General features: G+C 46.6%; 1 protein-coding gene and 1 long non-coding RNA gene across 2 annotated transcripts in view; one reads left to right on the top strand and one right to left on the bottom strand.

Moving 5' to 3' along the window:
- The first annotated feature begins 4,220 nt into the window (after nucleotides 1-4,220).
- TECTA (tectorin alpha) overlaps nucleotides 4,221-24,199 on the top strand; it is a 70,733-nt gene continuing 50,754 nt past the window's right edge. The window contains exons 1-6 of the mRNA XM_027036760.2: nucleotides 4,221-4,512; nucleotides 7,919-8,052; nucleotides 10,856-11,143; nucleotides 14,861-14,998; nucleotides 15,343-15,508; nucleotides 19,409-19,821. Of these exons, the coding sequence (XP_026892561.2) occupies nucleotides 4,449-4,512; nucleotides 7,919-8,052; nucleotides 10,856-11,143; nucleotides 14,861-14,998; nucleotides 15,343-15,508; nucleotides 19,409-19,821 (1,203 nt within the window). The 5' untranslated portion in view covers nucleotides 4,221-4,448. The remainder of the gene's footprint in view (nucleotides 4,513-7,918; nucleotides 8,053-10,855; nucleotides 11,144-14,860; nucleotides 14,999-15,342; nucleotides 15,509-19,408; nucleotides 19,822-24,199) is intronic.
- LOC128311916 (uncharacterized) overlaps nucleotides 18,419-24,199 on the bottom strand; it is a 34,067-nt gene continuing 28,286 nt past the window's right edge. Inside the window, exons 3-4 of the long non-coding RNA XR_008290606.1 lie at nucleotides 23,027-23,142; nucleotides 18,419-18,739 (exon numbers count right to left, since the gene is read on the bottom strand). This is a non-coding gene — a long non-coding RNA (uncharacterized LOC128311916). The remainder of the gene's footprint in view (nucleotides 18,740-23,026; nucleotides 23,143-24,199) is intronic.

Raw genomic sequence — 24,199 nt, 5'->3', positions numbered from 1 at the left:
TCCACTGGTATCAGGTAACCAAGTTCTATGAGCCCCTCTCCTGCTCTCTGGCCTGCAGAGGGAAACCACCACCGAGTCTCTTAGTGACGCTGGTGCTTTCCTTACCAGCAGATTCCTGCTGGCTTTGGTGGAGGATGTGTCTGTCCTCTGGGCCTTCCTATGGAACATGGCCATTTAGTGGGTCTTCCAGACTCTCGTAATGTATCTGATCCAGCATGTTCACTTCCCTGAGCCTTTAATCCCTTCTACCATCTGCCACAGTAATTCAGGCATTTCAGCATCACTCAGTGTGGGCTCTCACTCTTTTCCAAGCTTCCAGGAGCTGCCCTAGCAGTGAGTTTGCACCACTCCTTGGGGTCCTTGCATTGTAAGGCCTGTATCCTTAGAGAGTGCCCCCAAGTGCATGAACCTTCTCTTATTCCGTGTCATGGCCCAGTCTCCTTGACTGAGCGCTCTCGCAATCCAATCCCATGCCAGGATACACCAGGATGCCTTGCAGCTCCTTTGGGGGTGGTCCCTTTCCTCCTTCATGAGGCCCGGTGAGCTGCCACTTGACCTTGATGATAGGCCTAGCAGTCAGGAGATGGGAACAGCTTCTGAAGGGGAGGGAATCCTCTCTACTGTCTTCCTGTGCTGGGAGAAATGTTAGCTCTTAATGAGGTGGAGTGGGATGTGTCTGAGGGCTCAAAAACTTTGAGAAATCCGGAGAGTCAAAATCTTTGGGGGTATCTACCAGATAATGCCATCACACACGCATACACACACACGTATATATGTATGTACCTATCTGTATGTATGGATATAGATGTGTATGTGTATGTATGTATATATAACGTTAAATATACATATAAGCTTTTTCCAGTTAGGCCCTGATTTTGGCATAATAGAGCTGTCGGCTGAGCACGTGACATAGTCTTTGTCAGCTCAACTAGGCTCTCCAGAGCAAAACTGCCCATTATGGAAGGCTTGCTTTCGGTGGAAAGTGCTGGACTCTTGTCCCACCACCTGCCCAGTCGCTGGCTGGGGGCCGCCCCAGGAAGAGCCTGCCCTCGGCTCCTATGCTGAGGCTGAGCCTGCCGGAGGTACCAGCTGGAGGCTGATGGCCAAGCACACTTCTCACTGCATCCATCCCCACTGGTTCCAATCTGACCATCTCTGTCACGGAAACGGTACAGGCAACCTGAGACAATCAAGCAGACCAAAAACAGCACGTAAAGCCCCTTCCGCTTGTTTTCAGGGAATTGCATTTTCTGGGTGGGTGGGGGGCGTCTCGCCTCCTGCCTGAATGAAGCGCAGCACCTTCACAAAGCGCACGCGTCTTGAGTTACTGGCTCCAAGCCGCCCCCACGCCACCTTTGGTCTCAATCTTGTCAAAAATCTTTGCTCACTTCACGCCTTCAACCAAATAAGCCCTCCTGCCGACACGGCATAAAAAGGGATTTTTTGTCCTTGCCCCGTCTGTGACCCCGGAGCGGACGCCCAGAGTACGCGCGCGCACACACACGGACCGGCTTCCCGGCCCAACCGGTGATAAGCCGGGGCCAGCCTCTCCTCGAGCACTGGCACTAGCTGGCACCCGGATTCCCAACGTCATTCTGACTCACTCACGCCACCGTCTTGTATATCCGGTTATGCCCAGACGGCACATTGCCCGGGTCCTGCCTCAAGAAGGATGCATTTAATAGGGGTCAGAAGGGCTGAGAGACAAATATCCTTGAGTGCGTGGAGAAAGAAAACCAAAGCAACTATTATGCCGCTGGCACTTTTTCAAATAGAGGCAACCATTTTGCTTTAAGACGTTTAGGTCGAGCATAGGAGTAAAGCCTTAATAAAGACGGGGCAAGGAGAACGCTTTCCTAGGAGGTCTTGGATTTGCGTTTAATCTTACTTTAAATCGACACCCCCAAGAGTTAGAGTTTCTGTTACATAGACGAGTGCCTCTCAGACGCAAATATTCCTTTGACACCTGTAAGTAAATCGATGTGGAAGACTCATAATGGTGGTGAGAGAGTTGGTTTCACGTGCAAAATGTACTAAATTATGTCCCAGCTTTGGGGGAAAATACTGAATAAAGTAGACTGAAAACATTCCCCAAGAGCTCCCATTCATTTTAGGACAGCTTGCTCAACTGGAATTATGTTTTTCTGTACAGTGGGGCATTTAAATGTCTGGTCAGAGAGAAATTGGGAGGAATTTTGAAATATTTTGACCGACTTGATGCCTCAGGCAACTTTTCCCGTTCTGCATCGAATGTAGTGTGTTTTTACTTTGCTCACAATGCCTTTTAAATTATTTGCTTTACTGCACATTTTTGTCGGGAGGGATCGGTCCCTCCCCTCTCTTCCTCCGAGGACCCTCAGCAGGCCTCAGGGGAAGTTTTCAGGACATGGTGTGGTTTTGCCCTGGTGAAAAGGGATGGTTTGCACTGCTTACCTCCTTTGGTTTTGTGAGGAAAGCGCCCTGGCCCATCAAGCTGTGCAGCGGCACATCAGGGAGAAAAGGGAAGGAATAAAAACCTAGAAAAGTTTGAGAAAGCTCCTTTAAATACTTCATGCATACCTGCAGGGGGTGGGGGGTGGGGAGAGGGGTAGAAAAACAGAGTAGAGCCTATCTGTGGCAACTGGGGTGGGGGGAAGACTTTAGTAGAAAACCAACTTCATTTAAACGTTAGAGGCAGCAGCTTTGTTTGGAGTTTTAATCCCATGCTGGTGGATGCTAATTCTGTAACATTATACAGTTGCCTTTTTTTTGGGTACAAAGGTGGAAGGGGGGGTTTTCTTTTGTGTTTTTCAGTGCAAAGTGATTCTGATCAGAAAGGACCAAGGTTTCAGCTCCTACCTGACATTTCCATCTGAATCTACTTTTTTTTTTTTTTTTTTAAGAGGGGGAAAGAAAGGTCTAGTTTTTCAGGAAAAGAACCTCTCTGCGCAATCCTGAAACTGATCTTTAGATTTGCTTTTCCTTAATCAATAGAAAAAACCTTTGATTGCAACTCAACACTTATCTGACTCTAACACAGGACTAACTGAATTTTTGGTTTTACGAGGAGGGGATTCAGACATCATTTCAGGAATCAGAAATAATCGGCAGCAAGTAGGGGAGAATTGGCATGAATTCTTGTCTTACTAATTTTTGCCTGGTTTCCCAAGATCTGGCTTAATATTTCTGACAGTTCCTCCAGTCTCTACAGAACAGGTTAGTGACATTTTTCATAAATACAAATACTTAAAAATGAATCCTCCTTACTGCTCTCTGAACTGTTTCCCTAAAGGCTCAAGTCTTAAACTCGCATGGCAGCTCCCTCTGCTAAAGCCTCGTGTGATCTCTGTTAGTCTTACTACCATTTTCAGCAAACGGACTAATATTTATTGTGTGCTTGAGACTTCAATGTATATACCTGACATTGAAGATTTACAATAAAACTCTCCCAGGGTAAATTCACTGATTTTCCATGAAAATGTGGCTGAAAAATTGCAGTAGTTTCCAATAATAAGAGGAGGGTTTTTTTCAGTTTTTGAGAATTCTGTCGGAGCAGACTGCAGGGTCTACCTGTGTACTTGGTTCTCAAGCAGGTATATGCGTAACTTGGATCTTTGCATTCTGTGTGCGCATCTCAGCTTTGTGGAGCGGCACAGACTGTCCACGCTCCTCACTGAGGACAAAGCCGCCAGTTCAATGATTGTAACTAAGATGCAAACAAGTTCACTTTTGTGATGTTCCTGCTTTAATTAATTTGCTGGAACTAATTACTTGCTACGTACTGGATTCTATTTTTATTGTAATGCCAAGGAGCAATCCTGGCATGGTTCCTCTCTATTACCAATGTGTCTGTCGTTCCTTTCACTAAGGAAAGTCAGTGGACAGAGTCTTCTATTGCCTGTGAATCTGGTCCGTACTTCAAAATGATGGATTGGCTCTGTCCTAGAGGGAAGGCGATGCCAAAACTCTAAATCCTCCTCCCCTACCTGCAGAAATACACTGTGCTTTAATCAACTTTTTATTTGCCCCTGATCAAAAGCTATTTTAAAAATGAGGAGAGCCAGGTCTCACAGAGGACGGATGCTTGTTCTAGAGACACAACGCAGGACCTGCCTCTTTAGAGTCTGGTCCTATTTCTCGTCCTTGGTAGCTACAGCATAGACGCCTTTCCTTTACTCCTTGCCACCTTCATTGATTCCATAGAATTTCCTGCAATTTGAATGATCTTATTGTACTTACAAACTGGCATCTCATGGGGGAGTCTAATTTGTTCGTGAAGCGTTGAACTCGGGAGGACCTGCCAGCGTTCAGGGAATTTCAACCTGATGCAGAACTGTTGATGTTGTTATGTGAATTTGTTCTATGATGGTTGTGATGTGGCTTGGGATTTGCTACCAAACACACCTGGTGTTCTATTTACTCTGGCAAGCTGGGGATTTTTTTTTTCTTTTTCTTTTTAAAATTCCAGGATGAATTATTCATCATTACTTAGAATTTGGGTCTCTTTCATCTTCGCACTTGTACAGCAGCAAGGTGAGTACTCCAGAATTCCATAAAGCTCTTGATTAGCATGCTCTTGAATTTATAAAGAGATACTTTTGTTGGAACTGTAATCGTCAGGGCAGGTGGACATGTGTCTACAGATACAGCAAGAAAAATGTAAATCACACTCCGTGGTCAAGGGCAAACTTCATTAACTTTGAATGGTGTTCACTTCGATTCTTCCTTTTTCTTATTTAACTTCAAACACAATTTATATATGCCAGGTTGCCCCATGTTAATGGAGTCGATCTTTAAAATAATGCAAATAATTTTCATTAAAAGTATATGGTATAAGTTCATGTGCACCCCATGCCTGATGATTGATTCCAATGAGGGCATTTAACCAGTGGCTCAGGTTTTAAAGGGTATTTTAAAAATATACTTGTTTTAGCCCAAATCAGGAATTCCCAATGGCATTTATGTCTTTGACTTGTATATTCGTGGCCTGGTACAATGGCAAGAAAACCTAAAACTTGCAGTGAAATGTGAAAATTATTCTCCTCAGTGATTTCATCTTCTCTGGGTAGCATCGCCCTGGGTAGGTGAGAGACTACATACATTTCTTTCTACTGTTTTTGTATTTTAGAGAAGAAAGATGGGGAAATCTATACAGATTTGAAACTTTTATGACTAAAATTCTAAAGCATCTTTCTTGGTTTTGTTTGTTGGGTTCGGCTGACACATGCTTACAAGTCTGAGTAAACAGATCTACACTGCGTGTATAACCCTAACATTTTTTTGCTACGGGTGGGTAACTTTAAACAGTGATAATATGCAAACTATAGTGTGAAACCCCACAGTAATGAGAGTCCTATGGACCCTAGCCTCCTACACCTGCTCTAAGAAAGTTGTGTTTTATTTGGTGAGAAAAAAAAGTTCTGGGAGCATAGTTATATATTTATTGTGAAATTCTCAGCCTAAAGCCGGCATGGGTAGGCATCATCTTTTCTTTTGTTAAATCTGTTGTTAATGATAGGCCATGCTGTTCACAAGTTGTATTTTTTTAGAATAGTGATGGCTTTGAAGGTGGAAACTACTATAGTTTCAACCTACTTCCCTTTATTAAGCACCTTTCTCATTCAACAAGTATTTATCAAGTACTGACTATATTTGGTATCTTTATTATTTGTATTCTTAAAATGGAAAAATTTGAACGATTCATTCTCTCCTGTTTAAAATCATGAACTGGGGGCGCCTGGGTGGCGCAGTCGGTTAAGCGTCCGACTTCAGCCAGGTCACGATCTCGCGGTCCGTGAGTTCGAGCCCCGCGTCAGGCTCTGGGCTGATGGCTCAGAGCCTGGAGCCTGTTTCCGATTCTGAGTCTCCCTCTCTCTCTGCCCCTCCGCCGTTCATGCTCTGTCTCTCTCTGTCCCAAAAATAAATAAACGTTGAAAAAAAAAAAAAACTTTAAAATCATGAACTGGTTAGGTTCACTCATGAAGAGAAGAATCTTGCAAATTTGCCTCACCTTTAGAGCAAGGAAAGAAGTTAGAGATAGCTTCCATGACCACACTTTCCTGTGTCCTCCCTGAGAGGTATGGACTTTCCTTTTCCTAGACAGACTGGCCAAGGCTTCCCAGAATCTGAATTAATCCTTTCATTAAAATGATTACAATTCAGCATGAATTTCAGCCGTTACTCATACTCGGGCACGACTCCTAAAATGTCCCCTATGAAAGATAAATCCATGACATGGTTTGATTTGTTATTATTAATTTAAGAAAGTGCATCACCCTTCAAATTTAATAAGTGTCTATGTATAACGCTATGATAGGGATTATAAAGAGACTTTTTTTTAAAAAGGACCTACCTTCTAGGAATTTGGAATTTGTTACGTGTGTGAAGACGAATTTTAAAGAGCCCTTGTTTGCCTGCTGACTGTGGCATTAAATAAAGAACGTCGGCTGCGCTCCTGATTACACCAGCTACAGCCCTCCTTAACGGTCCAATTTGGTTGGCTTCCTGGAGACTTCCGGGGCTCGGGGAACAATGCTCGTGCACTAATGACTGGGCTAGTTTCCCTGTTCTCCTCTGATGTTAGCCATTGGAAACAGATTAGCTCTCTGACCAGACAGATCTCTCATTCCCTGCTCCAGGAAGAGAGAAGCTGGCACTTGGCCAGGCCCTGCTGTAGTCTTTTCTGGTCACTGTGCGTTCTCCCTTACATGAGCTGTCGTATCCTCACTAAAAAGCTCCCGAAGGAGCAGGACGGTCCTTGGCCAGCTGCTCGCCAGCCTATCAGCACCATCAGCACAGAGCAGGGACTTTCTCAAGGAGAGGACCTCGCCTGAGATTGGGGTGTTGCAAGCAGGTAGCTCAAGATCCATGGCCAGAAGCCCCAAATGGATTTGCCACTGGCCGTGAAAATTAACAATTAAAAAAAGGAAGAAAAGGTGATACTCTATGGTTCTATTTTCATTCAAGACAAGAAAGGACGGAGGCAGAGAAAAGATACACCCCCAAACGTAGATTATTTCATAGATGCCATTGGACCTGATCATCGGTAACACAGACCTTGGGGAAATGGTCTAATTTCTCGTGCTGAACCAGGTCACCTTTGCAAGAGTTTGGAAGAGACACTTCTGAGACATAAGCCAGGTTGCCAGGATGGGTGGTGATGTGGTTTACCAGAGGCGAGCTGTGTGTATTCGTGCGATGACCCTCACCTTTGACCGGGCTGATGAGTAAGAGCCCTGTGCCTCCTCTCAAAGAGTTCTCGGGGCCCAGCCTCCCTCGTCCCAGAGGCTCCCATGTCTGTCTTTCGTCAATAGGAACTGGGCAGAGAGCCCTCTCGCAGGGCCTGGGCTCAATGGAGTTCATTTGCGGGCCAGTTACTACAAACCTTCTCCTCCCACTTTTGTCCTGGCTCCAACTGTTGCTTATTTCCTTCTGGGATCTGGTATCTTCTACTGTGCAGGAGGAGGAGGGGACTCCTTTCAGGAAAAGACATGATAGTGGAATTCTTAAGCCAGGAGGGAGGTTCATAGCCATAGGCCACCATCTCTCAGCTTGCCTTCCAATCAAGGATGAAGCTATCCTACGCCCTGCCAGACGGAGAAACCCCGTCTCAGTGCTCTGAGAGCTCCAGGCAGGGGTGATTTCACAGCCCTCCAGACAGTTTTAACCGTTGTTCTCTCCAGAACGTATGGAAGCACAGAAACAAAGCATGAAGTGATTTCTCCTAAGGAGAAATGGCATTGCTCCCATACTTTCCTTTCCAGAGGCAGAAGGTAATGCATTGTGTACAGCTTAGGTTTAGGATAAACGAAAAGGCAGTTCGACTTGCATTTAGTTTGTAAGGCTCACTGAAAGAAGCTGGCTTTAGTGGGTGGGAGGGAAGCAGCTTGCCAAGCGAAGAGGGCCCTGCCATCTAGCTTACCACCGTCTCTCTCGACAGCTCAGCCCAGGGAGCTCATGTATCCATTCTGGCAGAATGACACAAAAACCCCGAAAGTAGATGACGGAAGCTCATCCGAGATTAAGCTGGCCATCCCCGTTTTCTTCTTTGGCGTTCCTTACCGCACCGTCTACGTAAGTGGAGGAGAGCCGGGCTCTGCTCTTTGTTTATCATTAAGGAAAACATTTTAAACACCTTCGTCCAGGGTTCCAGGAATGGAAGATTTATTGCCAGCCGGAACGACAAGTTCTGAGATTTCATGAGCTGATAGGTTTTATGATTAAGAAAGTCAAAGGTATATTTAATGGCTAATGTTCATAGTAGAGGAGTATACAGGGCAATAAATTGCTTTTGTGGGTGATTAAACACAGAAGTGAAGCAGAGGCCCCGATGCCATGAACATTATTTCTGCTACGCGACAAGATAAAAAGATACAATGAACCACAATAGGAGCAATATCATTTTTCTTTCCCTTCTGGGGGTGTGAAAAGTTTAGGCATCTGCTGTTCTTTAGCTTCCTACCAATTTGGAACAGAGCCAGAGCATCGTAGAGGGGTAATCAGCTATTATACATAAGTTGTTTGCAGAACTGGCCATCTTTGTTGGGTCTGAGCTATGCCATGGGGTCCCATTTTCAAACCTGCATGAAGAAATGGTACCATTTGTGTCAGAGTTCTCCTGGGCACCTGTGTTCTCAGGTTATTTTTTTTTTTTTTAGGTCTTTGAGTTTGTTGCTAGTGAATGGTGGCACACTGAGAAGGTTCAGAGAAACTGAACCTGTCTCTATCTTTGGCCTTAAAGCATGGGGTGAGGTGTATGTAGATTCTATCACATTCTATTCTATGCTATGCTATGCTATGCTATGCTATGCTATGCTATGCTATGCTATGCTATCCTATCCTATCCTATCCTATCCCATCCCATCCCATCCCATCCCATTCCATTCTATGTCTTGCCCTGAAGGAAGAACTGAAACTCCAATGCCTCTGTCTCTGGCCATCTCTGCACCTGGGACCTCTGTATTGCCCACACTTTGATGTATCTCTAAGGACTGACACCTATCAGAAAGTGGTTCCCTCCTCCACTGTCGAACCAGTGGTCCTTGAACCTGCAGCATCCACATCACTTTGGCGCTTGTTAGAAATGCCACATCTCAGGGCACCCCCCCCCACACACACACACAAACTGCTGAATCAGAAGCTGGGAAGGGAGCCTGGTAATCTGAGTTTTAATGAGCCCTCCAGGTGATTCTGAGGCCCACAAAAGTCTGAGAACCTCTGATCTTCACTACAGAATATAAGCAAAACACATGTGAGTCGATACCACCTCCCTCTGCTAGTCTGTGAGTCTTAATGGCAGCTGTTATTTCCTAGCCAATACATTGCTCTGGCATCCTGAGATGCCTTTTGGGGTCCACTTACAGCAGCACCTCCTTAGTCTGTAACAGCCGATTGTAAATTTCAGAATGCGTTGAGCTGGTTTTGGAGATGAGAGACGTGTACAGGACTTCCATTCTGGAAGCCTTAGTCTCCCAGACCTCTAGAAAACATGCGTTTCATTGAGCTCCTCTTTCTCCTCTATTGTATCATGGAGTCTGAACAATTCTTGCCCTTGCAAAAGGAGCGTCCTTAATTTGGGGTAGACTTATTTGGGGGCAAAATGTTCCCTGGGTTTCCAGTACTTTGAGTCGTGCAATCTTTTTCGAGCTTCTCCTCTGGGTTGTTGGCTCTCTCGCGCACCCAAGAGGCTCTTAACATCCTTGTAGCTGGATCTCTGCTTCCCTTCCAAACCATACACTGTGGCTCCCCAAACAGATTGATGCACCCTTGGCCCAGGCACTGATAACTTACCGCTGGGATCTGGGTCACTGTTAATGTCCATAATATTACTGATTAAGAGGATGCAACCAACAATTAAATGTATAGGCAAGTGATCTCCAGGTTTTCTGGAGGTGTTGCAAGTGTTCCCATCCCAGACATTTCTGCTGTCGAAGCCGTTGTACAAGCCACAGGTTAAATCAATCTCACGGAGCTGCAGGCACAGGCAGAGGCTGAATTGTGTACAGGTCCTGCATCAATGGAGTGTGCATATTGGCTCTGATTTGCAGTAGGCTCAGTAATTTAATAAGCTTACTAAGCCTTTTGCAAGTCATGAAGAAATCACCATAGGATAGTCATTTACATATACAACGTATAGATTTTACATCTCCATTTTTATGCAGAGATTATACAAAGAAGCCATCAGACTACAAGAGCTATCATGGAATTGGGCATCTGTAGGTTGTAACCTCGTCCTTGATGTGGGTACAGAGTGGTTGTGAAGTCAATTGAATCAATAGCAGTCCTTTAAATGCCTCATTCAGAACAGGGTATGGTTGATCCTGAGATATGAGTTCAATAATGGAGTATTTGATTTAGCTTTTACTGACTCTCTTCTACTAGGAATCAAGGTGTAATATACAGCTCAACAATTTTTAAATTTAACTTGTTGCTTCCATGGTTTTGTTGTTGTTGTTGTTGTTTTTCTAACTATTTTGCATCTGTCATGCTGGATCTTCTTTATGGTTCACATTACCTCTTGCCTGGCCCAATGCGCGCGCGCGCACACACACACACACACACACACACACACACACACACACACACCCCGGTAGCATTTTATAAGTGTAAACAGAGATAGGATAAAGAACATGAAAACAAGACTGATTATTAATAAGAAATGAGGCTGACCACAAATTGGAAGTGAAAGAAAACCAATGAGTTTGTCTGGGAGTAAATGAACCTCCTCATTGAGTGCTGGAAGCTGGTGTTTGGGGGTTCCAACTCAGTGGTTTAAAAGTTGTTTTCATTCATATGATTAGGCCAATGTCTCTACTGGTTTGTGACTCTGACGTCACATTTGCAGATCCATTCTGGCCAACCTGTCTTATTTTTTCAGGTCAATAACAACGGAGTAGTTTCCTTCAATGTGCTAGTAAGCCAGTTCACGCCAGAATCCTTTCCCCTGACGGATGGGAGGGCCTTCATTGCTCCCTTTTGGGCAGATGTGCACAATGGAATCCGGGGAGAGATCTATTACAGAGAGACCATGGACCCTGTCATCTTGAAAAGAGCCACCAAGGACATCAGGAAGTACTTCAAAGACATGGCAACCTTCTCTGCCACTTGGGTTTTCATTGTGACATGGGAGGAAGTCACGTTTTATGGAGGGAGCAGTACCACACCTGTAATAATTCAAATTTTCTGTTTTCCACTTCCTATCCTGATGTCTAATTCTTGTCCGTCTTCACTGCTGTGATGGAGTCTAATTGTTAGAGCTGAGGAGTGTCAGTTTCCTGAGTTAAACTAATGAGTCTTGCCACCCACTTTCCAGGAAACAGAGGGAGATATCATACCTGAGCAGTCCAGTCAGCTGTAATGATATCTTGCATGTGTCATCTCTATCACTTATCATTATGAATATCTAAAAAAGAGCCTCTCCATAATTTTCTGGCAGAAGGTAGCATTCCTATTTTGCAGGAGAGTGATTGAGGTCCTGTGACCCTATCCAGGCCACATGATTAGGGGCCCGTCAGGAACCCAAAGGTCTTTTTTTTCTTTCCAGGGGCACAAATGCCTCTCTCTATCAGCTGATTTCCTTCCCCCTCCTTTTTTATTTTATTTTATTTTATTTATTTATTTATTTATTTATTTATTTATTTATTGCCTTTTTTTTTTTTTTTAAACAAAGCCTGGTAGGAAGTGGAAAATAGGGGGCTGGATTTGGGTACAAATGACCTACCTGGTTCATTTTATTATGTTATGACCTTTTTTTTTTTTTTGTGACTAGGTCTGGAATTATTCATATTTGATGCTAATTGAAGTGGGCAGTTAAAGCGTTTCATGAATAAAGTTTCAACATCTGCTCTGAAATCCCAAATGAGCAGTCAAATAAAAGTCAAATAAGGAAGATTATCACTGGCATTATTGTAGAGATAATCAACTTTCTATATAAAGGGACAGAACACAGTTTTCACAAAAGTCTGCAGCTCGTTTGGGTGACTTTGGCAGTGGAGATTTTTGAAGTAGCAGACGTATCTCCAACTGTATAATTTCCAGTAAGCAAAGACATTCAAAACTCTGCCCTCTGCTTTCTTAGCATTATTTCCAATTCCATCTGTTTTCCAATTTCCTTGGCAATGAGTCAGTTGTTTAGGGATGGAATAGAAACTACTGAGTTAGAGGCAGAGGTGGAAAAGTGCTGGGCCAGCCATTCACAGCTGCCCGCATTGAGCACATTGTGTTTTAGAACCTTCTGACCCCAGAGCATGAGAATGCACTTCACTGCTAAGAGGTTCTGGAGAACAGAAAGACGCAAGTTTAAACAGTGGGTGCGTTGGCTAGAAATAACCTCTCAAGCAGCATACATTTCCCTCTGTCATGTTATGGATTGCTAACAACTCCTGGAGTGATGTTTTATGTCCTTCAAGCCTCATACCTTACAACGTTAAAATACAGGATGCTAGTGATCGATAAATTTTAGTGTCGGGGGGGGAGGGGAATGAGAAGAAATGCCCATCAAATGCGGACCACCATTTTTTCCAAAAAAACTTCCATTGGCCATAAAAATGGCAAGATAATTTAGATACTTTCTGGTTTGTACTTTGGAGGAAATTTGGGGGCTAGGTAAGAACTCTTTCAATGAGGATGAATGAGGCAACAGCTAAGTGCTTTGGGCTCCTTGGAGAAAAGGTGGTACAAGCCTTCCAAGCTGCTGATGTGTCCATCCATCTCCATCTTTTAAATTGACTCCTCTTCCATCTGTCGTCACCCCAGGTTTCCCCTCCTCTGTAGGAACACACATCACTGGGCCAAATAAGCAAATGGCGTGAGAAGTCTCTTAGAGGTGGAAGTTGCCATTCATTGGAAGCCTGATAGCAAGGAAGAGAGAAGAGGACATCTCTACTCTCAGGAGGGAAAACTAATGTTTATTAAGAGCTTACTGTGAGCCCAGTGCTGTGATAGGCTAGTTGTGCATTTCATTTAGCCCCCACAGGGATGTTGTGTAGTAAGCAAAACTCATTCCACCTGAAAGGTGGGGGCATAGGCCCAAGAAGTTAAGTGAGCTGCCCTAGTGACAAGTGAGGAGATGTGAACCTCACAGGAGGCCAAGCAAGGTTCAAGTTAACATCCCCTCACTCCAATTCCTGGACTCTCCCCTCCAGCTGCCTCCTCCTCCAGGCATCACTGAAAGTCCTCTGCAAAATAAAAGGGCTTTTCAAGAATAGAAAAAAACACGGTTTCACCAAAAACAGATCGGGAGGAGACTAAGAGCAAATGTTGAGGAGATACGTACGTGTAGGGTGTGTGAGAGCGAGGCAGAACGTGCGCGAAGGTGAGCCAGCCCTTGTGGGGTGGTTAGGGTGCTTGGTTGGCTTTGGGGTGACTTCTGGGTTGTTCTCAAGACCTGCTTGCACCAGAGATATTTCCAACTTTATTTCAGGAGAAGGGATATCCTCCTTGAAGGAGAATCCCAGTCTGGAGGAGGGTTGCTCTTCAGACCTCCTGTGACCTTGACTTGATGCCTGTCTCCAGAACCTGACCCTGCAGTGATCTTAGAGCAAAATCTCGAGCTGACTGCTCAGGCATCTCGGTGCCCCACTTAACTCTTTTGTTGAGCTGGGCCAAAGAGTAGAGGCATATACCGGCCCGACCCTATCATGAACGCCATCGGCTATGGCAGGCACAGAGCTCGAGGAGAGAATTTGCATTTACAAAAAGGGCTTTTCTTTACTTGCACCTTGTCTCCCTCCCCGAGACTGTCTAGAATGGGAGATTTGGGGCTTCCAAGATCCTCCACCCCAGTCTGATTACACAGGATAAGAATTTGGGTCTTCCTCTGTGTCTGACGGAACGTTAGCCATGATGGTATCAGGCAGCTGGGGAAAGTGTGAGGCTTGAATGGAAAAGGTCAGCCTCCTCTCTTTTAGCCCTTCTTTCATTTGCATTTCCTGAAAACCCGTGTCGAGGGGTAGGGATTAACCAAGGGAAACAGTAAAGGACAGAGCTGGCTACGGCTTGTTTCTGGAAACTGTTTGCGAGGCTTGTTTGAATTTACATAACATCTCTATCCTAAAAAGGTGAAAATGAAGACCGCGTGTAATGACAGTGCACTAAGAGAGAGACTGGGGGCTCCGGCTCGAATCCCATCTTCTGTCGCTAGATCCTTGCAAAATGTCCAGCAATTCATCTCCCTTAGCCCTCGGTTTTTAAGCTCTCAGATGAGAAAGGGCCAAAAAAATTGCCCCCCTTAGCATTGGTCTGAGGTACAGGCGGGTGTTGAGATTTCTGCAGATATAAAGTGATACATAAATGCTCAATTAGAAGAGCAGTTTCTCCCCAAAAAGTGCGTTTTAAAAACCACATTCTAACTTCCATTTTAAAGAGGGGAGACAGCTCACCAAGATTAGCGGGTGTTTTCCAGGACACAAGAGAGCACAGTGCAGACCTTGGCCCTTAGTCAACACTGACAGGCATTTGATGGGCCTCCTCCCCGCCTGCCGACGCCCTATCCAACCTGCTCAGGGAACAGGTGCTTGTGGCCCTTCCCCTGCCTGGACCACTTCCTATAGTTTATTCTCATGCTGCCATCTATAGGTGCTCACGCATTATCACAAGCCGAGCGGGGCCTCTGACTTCTCTGGTTTGAACCAGAGCTGTAAAAGGGGTGCTGAGTCAGCCCCTGGGTTCTCCTCAGGCAATTTCTCTTTTCAAGTGCATGCTCCCACATGTCTTGCTTTCCCGACTGGGGGCGAGAACAAATTCAGAGAGGAGGCAGAGTGTGAGGGCTGGCATTGGAGCAGCTCTGAGCTGCTGGGGGGCAGGGAAGGTGCAGGGTAGAGGGGGCTGGGGAGAGGAGCTTCTGGGAAGGGAAGTCATGAGACCACCCACTGCCATCCTGTAGGTGAACACCTTCCAGGCTGTCCTGGTGTCTGATGGATCCTATACATTCACGCTCTTCAATTATTATGAAATCAATTGGACCACTGGGACAGCGAGCGGCGGTGACCCCCTGACTGGCCTTGGGGGAGTGATGGCACAGGTATGTGGCTCTCCATCTCATGTCCACCCTCTTTCCGAAGTACTCTTCTCCTTGCTTAGGCTGCTCAGCATGCTGGAGGGAACCCTGCCAACCGTTTTGAGCTAGAGAAGCGTGTCTGATTTTGCAGGTGGACCGAGAGGCTAATCTTGCCCATCTGTGGCACCTTGATGTGGGTGTGGCATGAACTAGGCAGGCCTTTCTCAACTGCAATGGTGGCCCCGGGAACTCCAGGAAAAGGGGTCTCCTGATTTCAATGTGCCGGAATCTGAAAATAAGGTACGAGGGCCAGTTAACCCACAAGGCTGGTGTTTGTGTTCAAGTCTCGCCTTCCTTTTGTGCTCTAGGCAGGATTTAATGGTGGAAACCTCACCAATTTCTTCAGCCTCCCGGGGTCAAGAACCCCTGATATTGTGAATATCCAAGAGACCACGAACGTCAATGTTCCAGGCCGCTGGGCATTCAAAGTTGACGGGAAGGAAATTGACCCAGCCAATGGCTGCACCTCCAGAGGTAAAGGCTTTTCCTCTTCTCCATATGGCAAAGCAGGGTTTGCTTGGTGTGGATTGACAGGCAGGCTTTTAAGCCACGGGGGCGGGCTCGTTCCCGATGCCTTACTCTTGACATCTCTCAGCTGGGTAATGGAGATCAAGGTAATTTTAGCATGCACATTCATCACACCGGGAGCCGAAACCCTGCATTTGCTCCACAGCGGTTTTCGAAGTCCTTGCCTGGGGTGTGAACATAGCTTCCCCTTCGAAATAACTCCGCAGAAGTGGACGTGGCTCTTGAGCGATTGCTCAGCCAGAGGGACAGAAGGGAGCCCTCCTGCTTAACATTATTCTTGTTGTTGTTGCTGCCATCCCCCCCCTTTCCATTTTTCTTCTCCTCTTCACTCCTGCTTTGCCATCTGCACCCTGTAGATCTGCAGGAGTGGGAGAGATCAGAGCGTTGCCACGTCTCCACGGGAGTAAATCAGCACTCCCTAGTGTGATTAGAAAGAAAGGGGGGAAGTGTCATCATCTTCAGGGTAGCGTCTCCTAAACTCCTGTCTGCAGCGGCAAAACATACAGGAGTTTGGGGAGAATCAAAGCTGGCTTTAGGTCTGTGTTGAACAAGCTGTAGCTGAGCCTCTCTTCCTTTATGGTGGCATCCAAAGCTTGGGGCCTTTTCTAAACTATCCAAAACCTCTTTGGATGTGCAAAACAGCCCAGGACTCTCACAAGAACATCCTGGCTTACAGATTCCTGCTTCTTATGTGTGTGAAAGTATTCAGAAAGCTGTATTTCTGTTCGTATTTCTGCTTCTGGAGTGGAGACTCCTGCAACTAGAATCAGGACATCATCCACCTGTCTATCTGTCCGTCCACCCAACCATCTGCCCATCTATCCATTTAGCCAGCCAGCCAGCCAGGCAGCCGTTCATTGCTTCTTTCCAAAGAACGTTAGAAAGCCCCAACAGGGGGGCTCCACTCCATCAGGTGCTGGGCATGAAGGAACTCTGGCTTTCATGACACTGCTGTGATAGAGGAGACAGCCAGGGAGACAGTGATGACACAGTCTAGGCCACATTGTAATGGATGAGAGGGTAGGGGGGCTGTGGAAGCACAGAGGAAGACCCTGGGGGGAAATGCAGATGTTTAAGAAAGTTTTGGCTTGGGATGAAGCTTTCAGGAGGTCTCTTGTCCTCCTCCGATAGGAAGCATGGTCTGGGGACCTACATGTCTCAGCAGCCCTGGGAGGCCTCCGAGTTCTCTCTTGACTCAGCTTCCATTTGTGTGATAGACAGAAAAACCATATCCACCTGGTCTGAGATGCCCACGCCTCCTTCCCCATTCCCTGCACTGCGGCCAGGCTTATCAAACCTCCTGACTTGGCTCTAACGAAAGGTCATTTGTAAAGATGGGCATTTACATGCCTGGGCATCCTTGTCTCCGTAGACTCTATGAAGTCCTCCACATTCCAAAATTAGCAAATAAATGATTTGGAGCTAAGCCGGTATGAAACCGGCTGGGAAAGAATCTAGCTCTTGAGCTCACCAGTCTTGCAGAGATCGTGCCCTGCTCCCATACAGAGTGTAAATACAGCTCCACTTAAGGTCTTGTGAGAGATACAAGACCAATGCCATGTTCTCTATCTCCCCTTGACGGCCCGGACTAGACGTACCCAGTGCCTCTGCCCCTGTGTCCAAGCATCACAGAGCCGACTGGCTGTGGCCGTGCAACCTGAGTGCCCAGTGACAGCCTCTTGCCTGAGCCCTGGGAATGAAATGCCGTGATAATGGAAAACATTGGCTTGCAGAGCTGTGGAGTTGGTCGGATGCCAGCCGTGTACAAAGTCTCCACTTTGACTTCATTCTTTTCCTCCTGAGTTATGGGTTTGGGTTTCACATACAGGGCAAATTCAATATCCTTATACAGACTGCTGTGCATTTTTATGTGCCACTAGGCATATATCAATCTAATGAGAATCGGGTTTGGCCTGGGTGATAGCAGGGGGAGATTTGCATAGAGCTGGTTTATTATATCATCGCTTTGCAAACAGAATTATCTCAGAGAGTCTACCTTTTGGTCCAATCCTCCTCTATTCAAAGGCATTTTCCTCTCATTTATTGGAAGCCTGAAAGCAGAGACTGGAAATCATACTTAGCGGAGGCTGTTAAAATATATGCAGCCTGGACCGGTGCCAAAGAGCATTGAGGTTCGGGGCCTGTCTTCGGGGCTGATGCATATGACCTGCTGGGAATGTGAATAAATCTATTATCCCACATTTGGGCTCTATTCTCAGCAGGTATGAAACATAATTGCCTGTGGAGACATCGTCGTTCCTGTTGCACGGATACAGAAAAGACTGTTCCGGATGCGCCCATGCTCTCTGCTTGGGGTCGTCTTGCAGCCTATGCCGTTCACTGAGTACTCAGTTCTAGAGACGAACCTGACCAATCTTTCCAAACTACAGTTTCAAACAGTCAACTCCTGATGTAGGACGTCACTTACATTTCTTCATGTTGTGATGCTTTCCTTTTCAGACATGTTTCAATTTACAAATGCTTCCGCCTCTATCAACTTGTGTATGTGGACTGGTTGTGGCATCGCTGTTCCCCATGGGACAGGGATGAGAAAATAGCACTGCCCCCCGCCCTTTACAGGTTAGAACACTGAGGCAGATAGAAGTAAGCCGGTGGTCTTGGAAGTTGGCTGCGGGGTTTGTGACCATTTTCTCGGTCTCTTGGCTCTGACCCAGCCGAGGACAAGATCGCAGGCCCCAGCCCAGAGACGCTTCCTTTTCAGTTGAGGGTTGATATTAATTACTGGCAAAGTTTGAGTTTTTGGTGGGGGGAGATCTTTGATTTAGGAAACTGGTTTTATTTTTTATTATTTTTTTGATTTTTTAAATATTTATTTTTGAGAGAGAGACACAGAGCGCGAGCAGGGGAGGGGCAGAGAGAGAGGGAGACAAAGAACCCGAAGCAGGCTCCAGGCTCCGAGCTGTCAGCACAGAGCCTGACGCGGGACTCAAACCCACAAACCGTGAGATCATGACCTGAGCCGAAGTCGGGCACTTAACCGACTAAGCCCCCCGGGCGCCCCTGGGAATTGTTTCAAAGCCTGATTGTCTGCCAAATAAACAGTAGCACATATTAAAATTAGTACATCCCATAAAGGACATCCCTCCCCCAACCTCACTCTCCTCCTAACCTGGATTCTGTCTAGAAGTTCTGCCGGTGGATAAGGACAGGTCCTACCTAGGGTGAGAGAGAAGGCAACTTGTATCATGTACGTTCTGCCTAAGCAGTGTTTGCACGATTTATGAGCCCTTGAAGCTAGAGTTCAGCCCTTTCCAGAACCCTCCCAGGGAGCCTGGGATTTAAACTTGTGTGTCTGCCTCCTGATTCATGCTTATTGATCTCTTCCGGCACATACTGGGCCCTCAGCAAATGTTTGCTGAATGAACGGATGAGTGAACAAGTTAGCACGGGAGGAATCTGTGTTGCTAAGTTTCCAGGGAAAGCTGGGCCTGTTTCTGGAGTACCCTTCTTCTTCTCCCTGGAAGGAAGGGTACGACTCCCGTGCGTCACAGCCTTTGCCATGGATTAAGATGACGTGTCTTCCCTTGAATGAGAGTGTGCTCTCTAGCCGTGGAGACGATGATGCCAAGAGGTAGACTGGATTCCCACAGCCTCGGCTTAGAACCCTGGCTTCGCTCCTGAGGGGCTGAGCGCTCTGGGCTGAATTGGTGACTCAACCTCCCCTTAGCCTCAGTTTCCTCTTTCATCGAGTGAGGCCGATAATACCTGCCAAATAGGGCTCTTGTGTGGATTCCATGATAGAATGCAGGAAAAGCATTCAGCCCGGCGCCTGGCCTGGAGGGTAAATGCTCAATAAATGTTGGCTCTAATGTCATTCTTCCCCAGGACAGTTCCTTCGGCGAGGGGAGGTGTTTTGGGATGACCTGAACTGTACCATCAAATGCCGCTGTCTAGATTTCAACAATGAGATCTACTGCCAGGAGGCCTCCTGTAGCCCCTACGAAGTGTGCGAACCCAAAGGCAAATTCTTCTACTGCAGCCCCGTGGAGACCAGCACGTGTGTGGTGTTTGGGGAGCCACACTACCACACTTTTGATGGCTTCCTCTTCCACTTCCAAGGCTCCTGTGCCTACCTGTTGGCCCGACAGTGTTTGCAGACTTCCAGCCTCCCCTTCTTCAGCGTGGAGGCCAAAAACGAACACCGCGGGGGCTCAGCCGTCTCCTGGGTGAAGGAGCTCTCTGTGGAGGTGAATGGCTACAAGATTCTCATCCCCAAAGGAAGCTATGGAAAAGTCAAGGTGAGACCCTCTTCAGCCCTCCTGGGAAGCTGGAGAAGCTGGAGAATCTTGAGCCGGGGGAAGACTTCCTCAGATCTGCTGGTTCTGCTGTGTGATGTTTGTACAGAAGAGATTCAGGGCTCTGCTTTCTCTGCAAATAGCTTGTAACATTTTTTTAACTAGGCTAAATTTTATTTGTACAAGAGCCAACCTCAGCTCTCTCCTTGATATTTCTTTCTACTATATAACTTAAAGTACACTGAAATTGCTGGTTACCTCATAAATACATACACACACACACACACATACACACTCTGTCACATACGTGCATACATGCCCACATGTCCAAGCTCAAAAGTAACTGGGAAGAGAGGTAGGCTGAGTTTCTCAGGGACCTGGCTTGCAATAGCAGCAGCTACATGGTCATGCCCTGGAGATGGTGTGCCAACACACAGTATACATCCATAACTCAGTACGGCCTTTCATTAACAACCCTCCCCCACCCCCACCCCCGTCCTGTTTGCCCAAAATCTACTGCTGCATTGTTGGAAAAAGCTCCAAATTGATTGGTGTTTCCAGAGGCACCGCTGGTGAGGGCCCCCCCGGAAGCAGGCTTGCTGAGCTCTTTCACGACGCCGGTGGGAAGGTTCTGAGAAGGCTCTGCCCAAACACCCTCCAACAGGTTCCCACTCCTGCCTGGAATAAGAGAGGGGAAAGTGGATATCTGCCGGTCCGTTTAGCGTGTGCAGATGATTCCTGTCACTGCCCACCTGGATTTCAGGCAGGCACGTCCGCAAAGGAGGGAGAGCAAGAAGCCACTGGCAATTACTCAATTTGTGGAGGCCCCAATTTTCATAATGTTAATGAAAACCTTGTTGCAACCGTGTATTTATTCAAGCAATAATAACCAAGACCACGAGGGGTTGACTGCGCAACCCCGTGCGATCCTTAATCCCCATGCATGGAGGTCATTACGGAGATTACAAACCAGAACTGATGCCAATGCGGGGATTTCTTTCTTTCTTTCTTTCTTTTTAAAATATGTGTTGTAGTTTTAATTGACACAGTGTGTCCAACAAAAGGCAGGACCGAGGAACTAATTCCACTTTTTCTGGCTCTGCCTGGCCTAGGTCTTTGCAGCTTATCATGGTCATAATTAGAAAAGTGAGGTTTTACTGTGGCCGAAATGCCAGTTTGCCTGTTATTTGGTTAGTCTCTCTAGGGACAGTTCTGCATATGAAATCAAGGTCAGAGTTGGGGGTACGGAAGTTTGACGTTTTTCCCTTTTAAATTTCTATTGTGCTGTTGAGCACAATACTTATTCTTGTAGATAGATGCTACTATTTCAAGCCAGAAAAATGTTCCCCAGCTTTCTCCTGCTTGCCTGTATTGTGGGGATGGATGTGTATGATATCTGTAGTTGAGGAAGAAAGCTTTATGCTTTATTTCTATTTTCCATTTTGATTAAAAATCTTTTTCACTCACAGTCAGACTTTTTTTTTGTTTTGTTTTTTCAGAAGGAAAGGAGCATTGCCATTTCTTTCAGGCCCAGCAGCTCTGCTAATTTTGTGTGGCTCTTTTCCATCGTCCAGGCATAGGGCAAGGATTCCTCAATTTTCTGTAGCGACAGGGAGATGTGGACGTGAATGTAAATGTTTCAGAAAGAAAAGGTTATGTGACTCCAACTGTGAGCTAACAATGGCTTCCTTTTCCTTTGGCCAAACGGCTTCCCAGTGTCTCTGGATACACCTGCTCTGCTGGGTGGGGGGGGGTGACTCCACGGACAGTGGAGCCCCCACCCAGGGTCAAATGGGGACAGGCAGGGAGAGGGATAGGAAGCCAGAAGGAGGCTTTGAAATGCCTGTGAGGCAGCTGACTTCTCCAGACACACTCGGCCTGGCCGGAATGGCCAGCAAGATCTGTTCTTGCAACATATAGATCCCCTTTCTCCATATGCTGGGGACTGGTTCCTGTATATGGATTTCCCCCCCTTTGGATTGTTTGCAAATAACAAAGCAAACAATTTAGGATTGCGTATGCTAATGGGGGCTAAAGACAGCCAACTAACATCCATAATATAATAAATGTCTCCTTCTAGCTAATACTTATCAGTTTTCATATTTCTCCCCCAAATAAACTCAGGTAGTTTAGGGTGCCCCATTGAAAAGGGCTTCAAGGCCAAATAGCATATGGGGAGGAAGAACTCGGACTCTGGGGTCAGATCCGCACAATCCCTGTGTGACCACTGCCGGCTGAGTGTGCTTTGGGCTTCTTTTTTTCCATCTGTAAAATGGGGTGATAGTGTCTAGGAGGCAGGGCTCTATGGCCGCAGTATGGCTACCTCTCCTTAGCACTGGGATAAAGGCAGCAAAAAGCAGTGGCTTTGGAGCCCAGCTCATGAGAGTCAGGCCCTGTCACCTCCCAGCCGTGCAAGCTCTGAACCTCAATTTCCTCATCTGCAAAAGGGGAAGATGATAAGGTCTTTCTGAGTTTGTCCTGGGGATGAAATAGAACAGCCACGTGTGACATCTAGTACACAGCCTGGCACACAGTGGGCACCTAATACATGCTGTTTCCCACATTTCCACTGCCACCCAAATCCCTTTTAGTTCTAAGACCTATGCTTCTACAATTCTAGTTCTCTCTCCTCACCCCGCCCTCCCACCCAGTACCCACATCCTAGGAGAGACAGTATCAGAGAGGAAAGTGGCTAGAATACAGGGAGAAGAAGGGAAGTGATGAGAAGAGGTCCAGTTACCCTTGGCTAGTCAAGAGTTGAGGCCGGGGGGTTGAAAGAAGAAATCACCCAAGAGCTCCTTCTCAGAGCACTGTAGGGGACAAACGCAGTATCTCTCTAATCGGTGGTTTAAACGGAGACATGTTTTCTGTTGGGAATGAACGGGGTTGCAATGAACACTTATACCAGGGAGAAGGGTAGAAACTGGGAAATGGTGGTGCCCATGGTCAGCCTAGGGCTTATGTCAGTCTAAGTGGATCAAGATCCGATGCAGAGGAACCGGGGGGACTGTTGTAATATCCAGAGACGGTTCACCCCATGGCTTTTGCTTCGAGACACAGAAGACTGCCCTTTGTTAGCAGGAGCTTGAGAGAGAGTGGAGGAGGCCATTGAGGAAATTGAGGCTCAGAGCTTATATGGCTGGCAGGTGACATTGGCCATTGCCAGCATTGGTCAGTGGGCATACCTGGAACTTACAGTTATACTAACCTCGGGGAAGAGTTCATTCTCCGTCTCAGCATGGACAGTACATGATGGTCATCCAGGGTTCTTGCTAGCTGACCTTCCTTATAACATGGCTTTTCTCACCCTTGTCGGCTAAACTGCTACCTAGGAGATAAGGATAGATCGATCAATTCCTAGGTTTTTCTCTCTACTTGTAGCTCTCTGTAGGATAGTTTATTTCTCAAGCCTATTTTTTTGGTCCCCCCCCCCCCATTAGAGGCAGGCCATGGCACAAGACATCTGCGATGGTAAATCTTGGAGAGATGCTTAGATAGGCTACTGCCTCACTTCCTGGAAGACTGAGGAAGTAGCTACAATGGTGGCCGTAAAGACCCTTTTCCTTCCCGTGTGCCCGAAATCGATATAGTTCCAATGTAATGACTGTGCACTCACAGTGTGTCCCATCTAGGACTGACGTAGGATAACCTTCCCATCCCAGACTATAAACGTGACGTCTACAGGTGCTGGGCGTGTTAAATGTGAAAAAGAAGAAAATGAGCTCTCTTTGTTGGAGGCTTCTCAAGCCACCACTCACGTGAGCCAGATACTTGAGACTCGCCCTTGACTGTTCCCCATTTCTTGCTCCCCGCTGCAAAAAAACCCACGAGGTCCTACTGAGCAGACTCCATGAGCTTGTCCCACTCTCTCACGTCTGTATGTAGTTTAGTCCCTCATGCTCCATCGCCCCTGGATTTTTGCATCAGTTTCCTGTCTGGTTTCTCTGCTTCTAATCTTGACCTGCTGGCCAGAGTGGGCTTTCTGAAATGCAAATCTGACTATGTCATTCCCTTACTTAAAACCTTTTGGGGCTTTCTCTGCAGCATAGAAATCCAAGTTGTTTTTGCTTTTATGGAATTTGTTTTGTTTAAAACATGGCTTAAAAGGCCCTCCAGGGTCTGCACCCAACACGAAAGCCAGAGGAATTCTTTTAAGATGGAAGTCAGATCACGTCCATCCTTTGCCCTAGACACACTCTTGGCTCTCCATCTTGCTTGGAGTCAAGGCCAAAGGCTTTACAATAGCCGACAAAGGTCTACCTGTTCTGGCTGCCCTTATCTCTCTGGCATCATCTGCCACTGCCCTCTCCTTGCTGTCTCTGCTCCAGTCGTGCCGGGAGCACCCAGGCACACGCCACCTTTGGGCCTGGCTGTCACCTCT

The sequence above is a fragment of the Acinonyx jubatus genome, chromosome D1, assembly GCF_027475565.1.
Source record: "Acinonyx jubatus isolate Ajub_Pintada_27869175 chromosome D1, VMU_Ajub_asm_v1.0, whole genome shotgun sequence".
NCBI classification, from domain to species: domain Eukaryota; kingdom Metazoa; phylum Chordata; class Mammalia; order Carnivora; family Felidae; genus Acinonyx; species Acinonyx jubatus.
The sequence above is the reverse complement of the archived record's forward strand: the minus strand, read 5'-3'. Positions and strand labels throughout refer to the sequence as shown.